Source organism: Larus michahellis, chromosome 2 (assembly GCF_964199755.1).
Source record: "Larus michahellis chromosome 2, bLarMic1.1, whole genome shotgun sequence".
NCBI classification, from domain to species: domain Eukaryota; kingdom Metazoa; phylum Chordata; class Aves; order Charadriiformes; family Laridae; genus Larus; species Larus michahellis.
In genome coordinates this window covers 47,960,018-47,977,762 of record NC_133897.1, presented here as the reverse complement: position 1 = coordinate 47,977,762, position 17,745 = coordinate 47,960,018, and the positions used below count along the sequence as shown (strand labels likewise).

The 17,745-nt window shown below is 39.6% G+C and overlaps 1 protein-coding gene across 4 annotated transcripts in view; it reads left to right on the top strand.

Moving 5' to 3' along the window:
• The window catches only part of CPNE4 (copine 4), a 249,600-nt gene that overhangs the window by 153,929 nt on the left and 77,926 nt on the right, over positions 1-17,745 (top strand). For all 4 annotated transcript variants that reach the window (XM_074575177.1, XM_074575178.1, XM_074575179.1 and 1 more), the window contains exons 6-7: positions 2,380-2,463; positions 3,370-3,459. In XM_074575177.1, the coding sequence (XP_074431278.1) occupies positions 2,380-2,463; positions 3,370-3,459 (174 nt within the window). The remainder of the gene's footprint in view (positions 1-2,379; positions 2,464-3,369; positions 3,460-17,745) is intronic.

Genomic DNA, 17,745 nt, shown 5'->3' with positions numbered 1-17,745 from the left:
AAATATCAAAACATTAAACCTTTATTGCTGCTATTTTTCTTTCAGAGGATATTTTTGTGAGATAATGCAAAGCTGTTAGATTCAGCATAACAACCAAAATGCTTTGAAAATGTTAATAACTATGAAATAAAGTGTCTCTTCAGCATATCATTTTTGAGCTGTTACAATGCATCTTCCATATTGAAGGATTTTTTGTTTGTACTTTAATTCAGAAAGGAATTAAGGCTTTGCTTTTGCATTGAAGGAGGACTGATATAAGCTATCATCCAGCATTAAAATCTTTCCCTTTAGGTGGTATTGCCTTGGTAGTTAAAACCAAATATTAAGAATCACTTTCCTGCTGCTGATTTGCTGTTTCAGCTTTCACGATACTCAGCTGGGAATTATACTATATTTTGAGTCTTGCACAAGATCCTGGTTTCCTTTCTGAATTTTTCTGCACTTCAGGTTGCATTTTGAGGTGTTTTCTTTCAGACAACTTTTCTTACCAAACTTGCCTTTGATAAAGAATCTGTTAAGATTAAGCTTCTACTTGGCTTCAATAGTATACTTATGTGTGAGAAGAAGCAGCTCAATTTTTTTTAACCCTTGCGCTTTGGATTTTGGTGTCACTGTGATTAAGCCAGTGCCCTCACTCTTTACTTGTTCTCTTTGGTATGCAATAGTAATTGGGCAGAATTTGATCACCAAAGCCTCCTATATACTAGCAGTTTCGGGTGCTGAACGGAGACCAGATACTAAATCTACATCAGGGCCTTGAGGCAAACTCGGGAGTTACAGACTTTGTTTGGTTTTGTGCTGGTTCTGCATGCTCTTACATGAAATGTCCTGTAACTGTGTAATTGGAACAAACAGGCAAACATACCGCTTTGTCGTTTGGAACTCTACGTGTGGTAAGATTTAACAAATACACATGCACATGCTTTGCATCAGTTTCTAAAAATACCATTAACTTTTCTCTAGTAGGAAAAGAAACAGATCACAGAGCAGCGCTCTGAACACAACAGCATTGATAGGGCTCGTCTTTAGGGCATGGAAAAAACTTTAAGTTGCTTGAGCCTTGCCCAAGAGGCTTCATGGTCCCTAGAGACTGACCTCCTATTCCCGGCGTTCAAATTCAGGGGTCCCTTTTCAGAGCCCTGATTTCACTGTGGTATTTGCAGTTGTGGAATTGTAACAATGTCCTGAAGACAACTTTGACCAAAATGATGTGCCCAGACTTTGGCTAGTATATTATCCAAAGCCATTCCCATCCCAATGGCTATCCACCTTGTCAAAAATAAGTACAATGGGCATTTGGTAAGGAGAAAAATGTAGAACTAAGCAAATTACAATCATTTTTACACTAACACTTTTATAGAAACACTGGGAGAGCAAGTAGAATTCCTCACTTCCTCAAATTGATGTGAAGGTCAGTGGTTTTGGATATGGCCTATAGGGAAGAATGAGATTCATATGCATAAAGTTAATCATGTGACTCTTTTGAAGAAGCAAATTAAGAAGGGAGCTGAAGCTGCAGAAGCATTGCACAGTTAGAAATTTGAATTAGCCAACTTTCCCCACTCCAGCTGTGGAGGGCTATCACCCAGCAACTCTTCCGCCCCCCAGCCAGCATGTCCGGAAGAAATTAGATGTTGAAACAAAAGAGGTTGTGGCCAGACTTCAACAATGCTATGGAAAGCAACTTAATTTAGGTTTGTGTAAGAACGCTCAGGGTTGTTAGCTGGATGCAAGACTAGGGGGAAGGTGTCCTGCGATGCAGTGAATATGTGAACCTCAACGCCTGTCACAGATTTGCTCGTACTTTGAGATACCAAGTAATTTTCTGTATTCCCCTGCTCTTTTTGTCATCTTAACATGGGCCTAAAGAGGACCTGCTTCTTTAACTTTCTCTAATACTTCTTGCCAGTACTTCGGTTGATTGGTAGCAGCATGACGTCTTGGCAAATTATCTTCTGTTTTGAGGGGGTGGGTGAATAGCGTGAAATTCAGCTGCACTGTAGAATATGCTTCAAAGGGCCTTGCATAATAAAACTGATGTCAAAAGACCAAACAGGTATGGAGACAGAAAGGAACAAGCTAGGTGGATGAAGGAGTTAAAGCTCAGGAATCTGGACTGGGTGTAAGAAGAGAGAAGGCTATAAAATGAATTTTTACAATTTTGCCTGCAATGATTGAATAGTCAAACTGAGAACAACAGCAGTGCCATGGAAGTCCTTGCAGAACAAGGACAAACATGAAATATTGCTGAGAGGCACCAAGAGGTCTTGGTAAAACTACGCTGGCTCTCCTTTTTCATTAGCAGTCAGGGAAGCACCAGTGCACTGTGCCTGAAAAGCTCAACGCAAAACAAGTAACCTGTCCTATATTTTATTTTAGGATTTTTTCAGCAAATCCGATCCTTTTCTGGAGATTTTCCGGATGAATGATGATGCAACCCAACAACTTGTTCACAGGACTGAGGTAAGGAATAGGGTTGGATTTACTTTCCAAGGACACAGGTAGGCTGTCAGGAGGAATAGTATATGCTTCCCAGGTCACAAAGGGTCTTGCAAGCATCCACATTTAAAAACACTTCTCTCTTGTGTAATTATTGACTAATGGGTATCAGTTCTTGACTTACGCACATGAGAGTAAGGGAAGATGGTACTGAAGCCAAAGTTTAATTAAACTGGCAGATATTCTGTTTGAAGGTCAGGAGTTATACACATTATATTTAGCCCAAACCACGTATCATATTTTCCCATTCATGCTATGTTCTGCCTTCTCCACCTCCTCCCAGGTTGCTGGTGCTAAAGAGATTTGTAATCTGGGTGCTTTACATTTGTTTCCCGTGTCCCAGTGTCATTACTGCTTCCATGGTAATGACTGTCACTGTCTTAAAAAGCAGCATTTGGATGTGCAGGGTGGAGCTGTGGCAGGTATTTGGGGTCATGAGCTTGTCTGTCATGGATCCCATAAAGTCTTCCTGGCAAGGCAGACCATGTGTCTGTAAATTGGTGCTGCCCATTCCCATTGCCCAGTCCTGCATCTCTTCTATGGCTTCCAGTTCAGGGATGTATTCCACAACGTTTCCCTTGTGAGTTGTGCCCCCACTGAGGCATGGCAGTGCTGGGGCAATCTCTGTAGCATGTTCTGTGTACAAGTCCATTTCCCACCTGTGCTCCTTTTTGGGGCTTTCCAGAGGAGGAGTGTTGCAAACTGCAGGTTGCTCAAGGGCATATAACCCATGCATGTCATTCTGCAAGCCTCCAGCTGAGCTCTGCTTTCTTCTCTTTCTGGTGAACGTACTGTATTGAAAATTTGATTCTTGTTAGCATTCTGTTTGGAGATGTGTTAAGGGTTCCCTTCCTTTCTTTTCACTCACAGGTTGTGATGAATAACTTAAATCCAGCCTGGAAGACCTTTAAAGTGTCTGTAAACTCTCTGTGTAGTGGAGACCAGGACCGCAGGCTAAAGGTCAGAAGTCATTCCTACTTTTTGAATAGTTTTACTCATAGAAAACTAAATTTTGTCTCCTTTTTTCAATTGAAGATTGCTACTCTGCACTGCCCTCTTCTTTGATGGAAAAGATGATCACACAGCTGTATTGTGACTACCACAATCAAATTAAGGATGCAGAGAAGTGTAATCCACTGTAATCAGTAGATTATGCTCTATACTTCTCACAGTTGCCTCAAAAAATGATGGGGCTGTTTTTGCCAATCAGTTGGATAATTTGAACCTGGCATCATTTAACTGGTGGAAATATGTACCGAAGGAAAGTCGCATCCCTGCCACCATTTTAACTACTATTTCCTCACTTTTATGCCTGGATACCTTCCGTAAAAGAAACACTGAATTATGAGATCTGTTACTATGTTTGAAGAATGAGGTGGCCACAAAAAGACATGCCATAGTAATGACAGTGTCACTAGTCAGCAGAAAGACTGATGGTTGGGAACTTGGAGCTTTGTGTAGAAAAATTCATCTTCTTGTGGCTAATTTGGGTTAAATCAAGGCTCAATCCATTTGTTCATATCTTCTAATCAGGTTTAAGGTTAATACTAAATTAAAAAGTGTTAAACAAAGAGCACTGTCCCCAGTGTCTGTTCAGCGTCTTGGACCTGATGAAACGACACTGGATGCAAAAGTATGTCTTTTTTTTTCCTTACCGTATCAAATTGTCTAAAATAAATGTTTCCTTCCCCTGCAAACCTGTCTTCTTTTATCATCATAGCTGCACAAGCCTGCAGAAGTGGTATTGTCATTTTTCACTCATTACATACTTCAGGATGTGCTGTGCAGATACAAAAACATAAAATACCTGGTGTCTATGTGTTACAATGCATGCCACAAATGGGTGGAAAAGGTAAAAAGGAATCTTATGAATGCTTGTATTTATGCTGGTCATGCTGATTGTGATTTATAACTTCATAAAATCAGCACTGTTTTTATGGAACAACAGTGGTACTGATACAGTGTCTGTATGTATATGTTCGTATGGTATTGGGGATGCACGAGGAAGACACAGGTATGAATGGCTGTCTTTATATATCGTTAGTGTCCCTTGTGGCACTGTTGGGCAGATGAGTCCAAGTGCAAAGGAAGTACCAAAGGAGTGAGGAAGTTTGAGATACCAATGAGAGATGTAGCAAGGAAAAGTGAAGAATGAAGTACATGGAGCACAGAATACTTAGGAGGCCAGACCAAGGTGTTTGTGACAGGTCCATCTGAGATGTTGGAAGGAAACTCAGCACCTCAAGTGGTACAGGGAAGCAGTTGTGAAAGATCTTTCCATCTAACCCTTAGCTGGTAAATGGTCAAACCAGTCATGTTTGGCATGTCCAATGGGATTGAAACAGAGCTGGAGCAGATGAAATAGAAAATGAGGTGTAGGGAAAGAACAGCTTCCATTTTAAATTGCAAGCAAAATTAACAGTATTGGCTGAAGAGGATTTCTAATGCAAATGAAGAAATGTAGAGGAGTTATTTATTGTAGCATGTGTAGGATGACAGTAATGTGAAGTGTCAGGATAATGACGTTGTTATCTTGGGAGGTTGCAATTTTTTAAATTTACTGGGTGAATTAAATATCTACAAGTTAGTTGCCTGAAACAGAAGTCAAGCAAATTACTCTGTGTTGTATAAGCCATATGGATCTCCAGGAGAGAAAAAGGGGCGGGGGGGGGAAGACCAGCTACCCTCCAGAGGCAGTAACATGACTGACTCAAAGGGTGGTCAAGGACAAGGAGCGCTGCCATGGCTGGGGCTTCTGTTGGTGCCTCTGATGCCTGAGCTGCTACTTCATGACAAAAGGAAAGTGCTGGAAAAAGCACAGACAGTGCTTGTTTGGACAACGAGTTCACATCACAGCTCCGGCAGGGCTGGGAGCTGAGCTTTTGTTTTTGAATGGAGGGAGCTATGAACGGCTTAGAAAGGGAGGGTGAGCGTTTCTCTGATGTACTAGTGAAGGGCCAGCCACTGGTGGGACATAGGTGACATGGTTAAAGCAGGTGGGAGGACTCTAGCTGCTGCAGCATTCTGCCAAGGTGAAAGGGAGCAGAACTGAAGGGAGCAACGCTAGAGAGCATGGTATACTGAAAATGTGAGGTACTGAGGGACTGAAGAAGAGATGTCATGTGACAGATTATCTGTGTTATGCAGCCTCTCTGAGGGTGCACCTTACACAATCACGTGCAGAAGGTTGCACCCTGCCTCTTCCTGGACACAGGGTCCCAGATCATCTAGTCCACTTTATATCTCACAGTCACCTAGAGGAATTATTTGTGCTTGCGTTTATAGCATGTGCTTCTTGAGGTAGCTTGAATTGAAATGGGTAACATCCCATAGTAATGCCACCATATAGGTTCGAGACAAAAGATGGATCGTATTTCTGCTGCTCAAATGAAAAGCAGATTTAGCACAGCACTGCCTTCACCACATTGTGTATATGTGGCCTTTAAATCACTTAGATGAGAAAACCTAGGAAGAAATGCAAGGAAAATGTGATGCCTAGAATGTCCGAGCAAGTGGCAAGTCCGAAAGGGTTAGAGGTATGTGGTTCTGGAGGGAGAAACATGCTTTAATCTCTTTGAAATTGAGGTGAGAAGGTATGAGAAAGGCTGAGATTTCAGCTTGGGCAAAATATGGGTCTAGGAATAAAGGGAGTTTTTGAGCTATGAGCAGAGAGACAGTAGTTGAATTCATTTGCAGATGCTGCTGAGAATAGATAGAGGGAGAAGAGGAACAAGAATAGTCCTTTAGGACTGCCTGTAGAGAAGACGAGGGGAGAGCCAGTGAAGGAACGGGTGTAAAAGAGAACCAAGGCATGGATCTTATGAACCCATTGACAATTTTCAAAATAGTCTTGATTCTGCAGGATTTTTTTTTATTTTTTTGGAGAATACATGTTTTTATTTGTGTATGCAAGTGTTTGCAGGCCCTGATGTAGATATCTGTGTATTTGCCTGAGGCTGCAGTTCAGATACGTGCAGAAAAGCTAAAAGTAGTAAGATTTGCACCAGATCATTCATAAGTGCAGGAATATTTTAAAATAATTGTGGCTGAAAAATAAGAAAAAAGCTTGAAGCTTCTTTATAATTCAGGTCCTTTGTACCTTTTGGTGGGTGTAAGATAAGGCTGCTATGGAAGAGCAGCTCCCAAAATCACTTGTGTTTGACAGATAGCATATAGTACTTGTCAGATGACTATTCTGTTTGCTTTCTATGCTGACTATAAATTAGGAATTTGATGGCAGCAAGGACAGAAGAGTGGAAATTATAAGAATTAAAGAGGTGAAGTGTCTGTGATGGGTTTAGCACTGTATGAATGTTTATACTTTGATTTACATTGACTAAGCATTCCAGTCTTCACCCTACCATATTTTAGAAGATTTTACTTTAGATGCTTTGTTTCACTTCATAAAGTATATAGCAATACTTTACTGCTAAGTGTTGGAAGAATTCCCTGGGCCATATTTAATGTGGGGAGATTTAGTGTGTCCCAGATGCCTTGCTAAGCATCAGCTTCTCACCAGGATTGCCTGATCACTGTGAACACTAATTGCATAAGGCTGGGTAATCTTGTACCTGCTGTTTCTTTTTTACATACTCTGGAAGGCATAATCTAAATAAAGGCTTTGGGAGGCACCAGAAATGCTTGGAGGCAAATGTCAGCTTTCGGAAATTCTGCAAATGGAGGGAGACTTCTCAAGAGCAGCAGGCACATTGGAACCACCACTACCCTTGACTGGCCTCTGTAGGCTCTTGGGAGCTCGGAAGCCTTGGCCTTTCATCTCTGCCACTGAAATCACATGGGTACTAAGTTTAATGGTCTGCTTTGTGTCATGAGGAAGGCGGATTAACATGGCAAAAACACACTTAAACAACTCAGTTTAACTTACAGAAGTTTACTCTTTGTAAGTCTTGCACCCAGAGCAGCCTTTACACTGTCTGGGCATTTGAAACTTTCTTGTTTAAAATGTCTGTTTAGAAAGATAAGATAAGCAAGGTCACTAAAATCAAAGCAACCATTAATTAGGGTCTCCCTCAGAAGTCTTTTGCTAGCATCCTTTACAAAGTCTGTTAATTTGAATTCCTTATGGGCTTTTTTAAAAAAAATCTAATTTTGCTTTATTTCGCTGCAGTGAAGAGAGCAGTTATTTTTTTATTCCTCTCAGGATGCCTTTAAAAACTTTATTGTAATTATTGCTGGTCTAGGTTTTATTATGAAAAAGATATATTAGATTTATGAACCTACTGAGCTTTTCTTCCCAGACATTGAAACCATCTGAGAAGTCTGGTCACACTTCAGTGCCGGTCATAATTTCCTTTAATACCAATGGTACAGACAATTTGTGTATACATTGAAGTGAACAAAATACCTCTTTGATCCAAAAGTAGTGCATTGCTTTTCTGATATGTAAAGAGATTCAGTTCACAACAGTAATTACTGACAAATGTGAGTGAGGGATATAATCCTTCTGAGAGCAGTTTTTATCCTAGTCTGCTGTGCTGAAGGTCCTGTGAATTGTGGAACTTTGACATTCAGGTTTGGTTTCAGCATGTGAGGTATGTTGTCTTTATCAAAGGTTTATCCAAAATACAGGCTCATATTGTGAGTATTTTCTGGTAGGGATCATCTACTGTCCATCCATTCTAACAGTTGTAGGGTTCCTCTTCTTCTAGAGTAATCCTGGTAATGTACACTGAAAAATAATCTCTTTTTGGTTTAGGTATTAGATTTTGTAATACTTGTGAAATAAACACCTAACAAGGTGCTGGAGGGGCACAGGCCAAACAGTGCACATGGCATAGAGTAAGAATATCTTCTGCTGAGTTTGTACAGAGAGCCTCACTGAAATAAATTCTGTTCATAAAGAAAAGTAGGAGAAGAGGCAAAAAACCGTGGAAGAAAATCATTGCTGCAGGTAAAGTAATAAAAGAAGCTGCAAGGAGAGGGGGAAGCATGTGTCATATCTATATAGAAAGTCCTTTCCATCTTCCACCCACATAGGGTAAATTTGGAAAAGAAGAATGACAGTTAGATATTTTTCTACTTTTCAAAAATCTGTATGTTGCAACTGTATCATTGGTGTCGGTTTTGTTTAGTGTTTCATCCCTGTCTAGCCCAGATTACAGCTGATGATCCTGATGTACATTTCTGCATGTACAGTTTTGAGTGGGACTCACAGCTGTGCTTACCAGGGCTATGACATACCTCAGGTCATAAGGCCTCTGTGTAGATGAATGGCTCTTTGGAGCATGAAGTCCTGAGACATCACTGTTGCTTACCTTTGGGTAACCATAAGAAGGTTGCCTCTTCCTGTGCACTTCTATTGAGGCTAAAACCTGGTTCTGCCATTCTTCCCCATTCTCTTTTATGTCCAGTTGACTTCCTTGGCTCGATCCATCCGTTCTGACGGAGTAGCTGTGTTTTAGCACACGAATTATTGGTTATTGATATTATTGGTATTATTATTGGTTTTCTGCCGAGGGGTCTATCTGCATGTGCTTGTAGGCCCCAGTGTATCTACAGTGCTCTAGTGCTAGTGAGATGCATTCAGGAGTTTAAAGGTCATGTGATTTTCAATTCATTTCTGTAGTAAGACCTTCATAAATAGAAATACGTTGACTTTTCCAATATGAATTTTCATAGGCCATGAATTTTCTACATTTTTGTGGTAGATCATTGTTAACAAGGTCTTCTTGAGAGATCTGCACTTTGCTTAAATTAATAATCTATGCAGTGCCTCTTCTGCCTTGTTGATACTGTTATAGAATGTGATCCTTCCTTATGATATTAATAGAAGAAGCTCCATAGCCTACGAGAAAGATTTTCATGTCATGCTGGATGGAAATAGGCAACCACTTTAGTTTCATTTTATTAATTAAAAAAATTAAAATAAACAGTTATTATTAATTTAATAATCTCTTCCCCAGGGTCATTTTGGGGGGCCGAAGGTTGGGTCTTCCTCAAATAGTTGTAGCAGTTTTTCCTTCTTTCATGAAAAATGATGGCTCATTGGGATGAAATGTTTCTTAGACGTCTGTAAGTGTATTGGCTGCTCCATTCTAAGTTAAGGAAGAGCAAATAGCAGTGGTTATTTTTATATTCTCTGAGTTATTACTGCAGTGTTCTCTAGATCAATAAGCTTTTAGTGACCTTTAATACTTGACTACAGCTCTGCTTATACAGGTATATTATAAACTGTAATCCTTCAATAAGCCTGCAGTATCTCTGAAAGCCAGTGGTGGAAGTAACTGAGCAGAACCTGTGAAGAAGGCCAAGTAAAGCTTAAGAGACAAGCAATAAGTAATACATTCAGACGAATCTATTAGTGCTTTTATTCTTTCACAGTTTAGCTGTCATAGAGTGTTTGAAGCACTAATATGGAAAGATACGGTTTATGGTCAACAGCAATAATTTGTACAGGATTTAAAAAAGCACGTAGCACAAAAGGCAATTCAAGCAGTGTCAAATGATGATTAGAAAAGCATGAACTGAAGGATTTCACACTGTTGTGTGAGAAAAGACTCATTTATTGTTGCTGTTTTCTTTGGTCTTTTAATTCCATGTAGAAAGAGACTGGCACCAAGAACCAATTACAATGTAGTTTGTACTACTGTTTATTTATTTGATTGGGTGATTTCAGTCATTCCTGACTATCTACGCGGTTCTACATTTTCCCCTTCAATTTACCCACAAAATTAATGCCAGTGGAGCCAATCATTCCCTGCTTGCTTACCCTGATGTTGCCGAAGAGATTTGCATATGGAGTCCTTCTTGTGAAAAGTCCTCAACAACAAGAAAGGGGGGGCTCAGCTTTTACATGTCTTTAATGTGAATCAAAAGATGCCTTCAAATGACTTTTTCAGTAAGTCATTTCCTTTTCATTAGCTCAGGGCATTTTCCTGTAATCTTAAGAATAATTGCCTCACTCTTGGAGGGTGCAGATCTTTCTTTATAATTTGAACATTATCTATTTATTAGTCATTTTAAGGATGTTATCATGTTGTGAATTTCCAGAGAAGTTCTTGTAAAACTGACTGTGAAGTTGATAATTTTGGATAATAAAAAACTCCTTTGTGGTGGTCAAAAGAAACACCAAAAAATTCGGCTTAAATATTGGGATGTAGTGTATATTTAATAAGCTAATAGAGATATTTGTATGAGTGCTCACTGCTTAACCAGAGTAGGAGATTTAAAACTGGAGATTCTGAGAGGATGATATATTATTTTGCAGATTATTATAAAAATAAAGTAAATGACATACTGTAAAAGACTCTTAGGTCTCTGAGGCTTCCTTGCATAAATGCAGTTGGACCTACCTTTCCAGTAAACAATTCATTAGAGTACTGCAATTGTTAAAAGTTTCTTCTGCTTTCTCTCTTATATTCTCCCTCATTCTGTCTATGTGCCTGTGGTTGCAGGAACACTACACTGATTATTAAAAACTCAAGTGGCCTACTTCACAAGGTCTACAGTGATTGTAGGGAATATGCTGTAACTACTCACCCTGTTTTGTCAGTTTGGGTTAATCTATAATTTAGCAATTGGTTTATAATATGAGCGTCTACTGAATTCATTAATAGCAGCAGTGTGTTTGGAACCCTGATTTATCTGAGCATGTCAAGGACTGATCCAATCAATCTTCATAAACTCTGTGCAGGTGGGGTGCAGATTTAAGATCATCCTTAAAACAAAACTGATTAACTCCTGGTGTGTGTGATCTCAGCTCACAGATTCCATTTTTTCTCTCCCCTTTCCTGGGCTGTATTCTTGATAAAGCAGTTGAAGATACTGGCAAAGAAAATACCAAGTTAAAGTGAAGATTTGGGAGAGAGAAATAGACTCAAGAAATGAGCTTGATCATGTTTTTGTTGGAGTCGAGGGAACTCATTCAGATTACTTTAATAGGCACTAGTTTGTTCTCCATTATTGTAACTGCTGGATATATAGCAAATTAATTGTTAGATTAATTAATCTAGATTTGGGTTAATTGATGTTTGAAGTGCTTTGAAGATGAAAGAGCTATCTAAATGACAAGTGTTGTCACAACAATTAGGGGTGCAAGTGGATTGCACATGGGAGAGATCATCTGATATAAAGTGGTTAAAAAGAAAATAGCTGATATTTTATCTCCAAGGACTTGGGCTGCTGATAAAGATGGTGGCAGAAGGCTGAAGAGCTGGTACATATGAATAAAATAGGCAGGGTAGTGAGAGACAGGAGCCTTCCTCCCATCCATTGAGTGACTCTGACAGACTGAATTTCAAAGCTCACCCTGTAAAAGGAGACTTTTACTTCCTGTTCCTTACCAGAGCCCCCAGTTCCATGAGCCCTGGGGCAGAAATGAAGAAACTTGCCCCTGACACTGCAAGGAGCATTCATCGCGTGAAACAAGGGCAAAGAGAGGACAATAAATGGGCAAAAATATTGTGTGTGAATTTGTTTGTCTGGATTAGGGGATCCAAGGAGTGTTTTCTCTGTTTCTCTTTTGCAAATAAGAGAGGATTGCCTCCAAGTAATTTGTACATTGCATTTATTGTGTGCTTTCTTCCAATCGCTTTCTGCCTCCGTGGTTCCATCCCAAGACAAATAAATACAGCCTTCCACAGCTTTGCTATGCAAGTCATCATTATGAGGAATATTTTGAAGGGCTCTCTCGCCTCTCTTGAGCTGTCTTTGAAAGTAAATTTTAATCCCCTGAAATGAAACAGAGCCTCCTATAAATACTGGTGACTATAATCCAAATCAGAGGTGTCTGGTTCCTTCACAGGGCAATAGCTGATAAAGTGCTAAATCCCACCCCTGGAACCATTTAAAATGAGAAAAAGTAAAGCCCTGGTAATGGGGATCAGTTCCCCACTGAAGGGTGGGGCATAGGTGATGCTGATGGATTAAATGACCTCTACATTATTCCCGATTTTCAGATCACTGTGTTGATAGTGCACCGAACACCCTACAGTCCCCAGTATTAGCTGCAGAGCTGCTTACTGTAGAAGTTTAGAAACCAGTGCTACCATTTTGAATTAAAAGAATAAAATGAAGCTCTGCTTTCACTAAAACAGATCAGGATTAAGGCTTAGCCATAGCCTTGTAAAGCAGCTGAATGCTCTAGTGAGAGAATTTTAAAGTGTTGCGTATCTTAAAGAAAATCCATCAGTCTCATACCTTTGTGTCTACAGGAGATTTTGCTGTGTGACTTACAGTACCTCATGATATTAACAATGAGAGAAAATGAAAGAGTAACCAGTTTTTCATATTTTTTTTTCATTTCTTTCAGTTGAGACTGGAAAGAATAGCGAAGGCAATTTCCAGACAATCTCATTTCAGACTCTTATAAAGTAGCAAAGCCTCACATTGGCTGACATATAACCAACTTATAAAGACCTTTGGTTTCTTTTCAGATATCTTTTACTGTGTAAATTGAAAATTACACACTCATGGAAATTCTTCTCTTGTTGTTAAAGTATGTAATAAATGTATTCTTTGCTATGAACAATATATTTTTGCTGCTTAAATAGAAAGCTTACTTTAAAAGTCTACTCATAAATTGTATCTTTATAGCTTATACACTAACATACTGCCACGCAAAAATGGTTATGAATCGCAGGTAATAAAATATGTGTATTTTAAATGGTAGTATTTTCAGGGAACATAGCAGAGTCAAATTTAAGGAAAAACAATATTATTTAAAAAACAATACAGGAAGTACCTTCAGGTACCTAATTATAAATTAATATTTGTGATATTCTAGGCAGCATTAGGGCAGAAATAGCTATTAAATGTGTCTAAACTTTAATATTTTAGAAGATGTCTCAGTACATAGGGGTCACTTGAAAAGTGTGAACTTTATCTCATACTGGAAATATGTATTTAGCCCTTCTGCACACAGTGATCTCACCTACCACACACTCTGTTAAAATATTTTCCATTTGCCCAAAACATATTTCCTTCCAGCTAAATGACATACAGTTCTTGTAACATGTACATCCATGTGTATAATGTATACGCACCTTACATAATGAATGGGGCAGCGTTTTGTAATAAAAATGTTTTATCCGCCTCACCAAATCTAAATTAAGCGTGTTTATCATGTACGTTGGATCTCCAAATGGTTTTGAAAATGTTTGATAGGTATCTATCAAGGTTTCTATCTCTACAGGACTCCTCAGAAAAAGCATTTAGCCCAGCCCTCCTTGTGGTAACACTAGAAGAACCCAAGGCTCTCAGGATCAGAGATTTCAGTGTATTTGTGGATAGTTGTTGTTCTGTTTGTTTGCTACAGCTGCTAAAACATGCCAGGGAAGTGTTACCATAGGGCTGGCCACTGCGAGCTCTGAGCTTTGGGTGGGATTTGGTGCTAGGATAAAAACTTGTTTGTGACACCTTCATCCCAGTCATCCTCAGTCAATGAGAAATCAAGACTTGTTTCTTCACTAGGGACAGTGGAGTGATTTTAACACTCTGCTCACCAAGAGCAATGCCACCAGTGTATTTTCAGGAAGCCTGGGAGGAAGGTGTTCTCTTGTTCCCCTCTGCTTTGAGCTGCCAGTACAGCAGCCCCAGCTGCTGTGGTCTTCAGGGCTCCTCACTGATTCTGTCCAGCTGCAGTGCAGCAATCCTTTCCCTCTTTTGCGCGGCTATTTCCACCGTACTATTCATAGAACTCTTGCTCAACAGAATCGTTCAAAGTGGCTGCTAGCTTAGTGTATCCAGTTCACTGCTGCCGCTGAACACCTCAAAGGATGTGCAAGCTGTTTTGGGGGTAAGACTTCTGTGACCATGGAGATGATTCGTGTCCTGAGCATGACAGCTGTTGCATTTGCTTTGCCTGAAATTTGCAAAGGGATAATGTTTCCTGTCACAAACATACTAATCCTTCCCCTCCTGAAAAGTGCATGGATTGTCTATACATCCTTAAGTGAAAGAGAAGGCAAGCAATGTTAGAAATCATTTCTCAGTATTACCAACGTTACAGACTGTTGACTCTTCTCGTCTGCTTTCAGAAGAGATCATAAAAAAGGCTGTGGCTGGCCTGCCCCCTACACTGTAAATTGCCTTGGTCTGAAGATACAACATATGAACAGCTACAGCATCAGCAGTTCATCCTCTTAGACAGCTCTTTAGATAGGTATCAACTGCCCTAAGGTTTGTTCAGATCTATTAATCACCTGTTACATTGTCGACCATTGTGTTACTAGCCCAGAGTTCCTATTGAGTCTCCTCATTTATTTTATTTCCGAGAAATTCCAGGATTTACTGATAGCAGTTTCTTTTATATACTAGAAAATCTCCTCATAGGGTGCCAGCAAGATCTGTTTAGTCTCACACACTTTTCCACACTCTTGCCAATACTTAACAAGCGTTGAGCAGTAGAGAAGGAGCATTGGGCAGACAAGGACTTTGTGATACCTCTTAAACGATGACAACAACAGCAGGACAGGTGCTGTCATTCATACCCATCTCTTGAATTAATAGCACAGCATTTTACAGAACAGCACCTCAGAGATCTGAAGAGTAGTACCATTTTCAGTTTTAATGTAAATGAAGTATATATGGGACATTGAATCACATCAGACCTACTAATTGACTGCAGGAGCCAAGATACCAGACCATTGTATTGGGTCCCCAAAGACGATAAATGCAGTTCATACATTCATACAGTTGTGTAGAATGCAGTTAAATGTGTCTTAAGTTTCTGTTGACAGTTTTTCCTGGAAAAAAAGAAAAGAAACAAAGGATGGGAAGAAATGGAGGAAGTTATCAGAAAGGTTTACGGTTATCTCTGCTGGGACCAGATACTGTTTAAGATAGTCATAAATGACCTGGAGAAGGGGAAAAATAGGGTAACAGAATTTGTAGGTGACCAAATAATCTGAGATTGTTTTGACTTCAAAATGTCACAAAAGGGCCTTAATGCTAATGATTGGCACTAAGACACAAAGAAAGTCAACAAAAATGATCATAGGAAGGCTTCCTTCTGTGAATAGACTAAATTCAGTCTGGAAAGAAAGATAATCTTATAGAGGTAGCTCTGAAGTCATGAATGACTTGGGGGAAATGACGAGGGAAAGGTTTGATTATTTGTCCTCAGGGTACCTGAACTTGAAAATCACCATGACTAGGCACAAAGCTTAAAACAAACGGAAGTTCTGTTTCCATACAACACAGTTCAATGATGGGGTATGTTGTCAAGGGATGTTGGGAGGCCAAAAATCGTAAATATGCTAAAAATGGGACTAGACAAATTCATAAATTATTATTTATGCCAGCATCTTTATGCTGGCACTTTATGCCATAAAGTTGTTGACTGCCAGTAACTGAATAATGGAAGAATATGATGAAGTAGAGATGAATGTAACTTACTTAGCCTTTTATAGTCTTTAAGTATTCACTAGCATCTGACAGAAAGCTGATACTGGTACCACGTACTTTTAATATTTTCTCATGGTGAATATTTGTAGCTTTCAAGGTGAAATTTAAGTGTTGATTTTCATCTGAAAAAGCTCTAAATGGTTAGGGTTTCATTATTTGAGAAAATGTGCATATTCATAGCAAGGGTATGCACATACTGCTAGTGGGTCATGGTGCAAGGTTTCTTCTCCTCCAGTACAACTTCATGAAAAGGTGAAAGGTCAGTGGATTATTTGGAGCTGAGGTGTGTCCAGTTTGCTGTATATACACACATAGATAAACCAGGCTAGTCCTTTGCTATTCTGTCGCAGCTGCAGTAGAGCATAGGGAATTCTGTGTGTGCCTTCAAATACTCACCCTGACCCCGCACAGCCCTCTGCTGCATTTCGTTCTTGTATATATTAGCTTATATATTTTTCAGAAAAATACTGCGCTTCAACAGAATCACTGTTTGATATCAGCTATTTTTGTTTTTTAATGAATCCATTTCTAGTTACAAGCAAAACGTGTGAAAATCTGATAACTAGATGTCTGGAAAGGCAGGCTTGTTTTTACAGGCTAATTAAAAAGTAGGCTACTCACATTAGGTATGTGAGAATCTAAGAGATTCTTCTCTTAGACAGACAACAGTCTTTCAGACTCCTGCTCTTCAAAATATTGAAAAATACACTTTGTTAGAGTTGTGCCAAAAATGAGTCTTTGACTCAGGACCAGGCTAAAATGTGGGAGTAAAAAATTTGCCTATTGTCAGATTTCCGGAGTATTTTCTTCACAATAGTACCCACAACCATTCATGAATTAAAGGGAACCTGGGGTGGAAAAAAATATTGCTGCAGACTGATGGTAAATGTTATTAATAAATGAGTTATGTTGATCCAAGCAGTGCTGAAAGTTATCAGTTAAATGTTTCGTGTTACTGTCACTAAGAAAGAAAGGTAGCAAGACACATCCAGATTACCTGACAGAGCTTTTTGTGGAGAAGGTGTCTCCTTCATCCCTAGGTCCCTGTTCCCCAACCAGTCTGAGCTGTCTGGGAAGAGTCAGGATCTGGCCATGGGGTCTTCACCATGTAGTTTTCTTGGGCATGGTGAGAAAACCTGTATGCCTTCCCATTTTCTTTTAAGTATGGAATCCCTCTGCTATAGTTCAGCCCTTCCTCCATCCTTTGTCCCTCTCCTGGGAGTCCTGGATATGATACTTGGCAGGGGCTGGCTGAGATGGGGGAAGCAGAAGCATGGGCTGGCTCTACCCATTCCCTGTGCCAGTCTCGGTATGAGGATTTCATGCAGATTAAAGCCTACCAGCACGGGAGAGGTGAAGCGAAGTGGATGGGCCAGACCTGGGCAGCAGAAAGTGCCGCATGTGGTCAGAATTGAGGTTGTGATAATATCAGGTCCCAGTGATACTATGGACATTTGAAACTGTGGGTCTGCTGCAATGTTATTTTATGTCCTGTCCCTGAAACTGTGTCTTGTGCTATACTGAAGCTGTGTTAAGAGCGTGAGATAATGCCATTGCTCATCAGAATGCAGTGTGTGCTTCTCCAAGCAGACTTATGAATATGTAAAACTTTCACAAAATAATTAAAAATCACTAACTCATACTTTTAATCATCTCATACACATTTTAAAATTTAGAATTGTGATTTTAGTAGCCTAAATTTGTTTGTTCACGGCACTTCAACCCTTAATCTCCTTAAGAGCTTTAAATCCACAACACTACATAGCTTTAAGGTGACCTGCAAAAGTAAAACAGAGGATCCTGGTAATATAGTGTTCATTGAATGCTCTCCTAGGCTGACTTGCTCACATTTTTCTGGCTGTTCAGAGCATTAAGCATGTA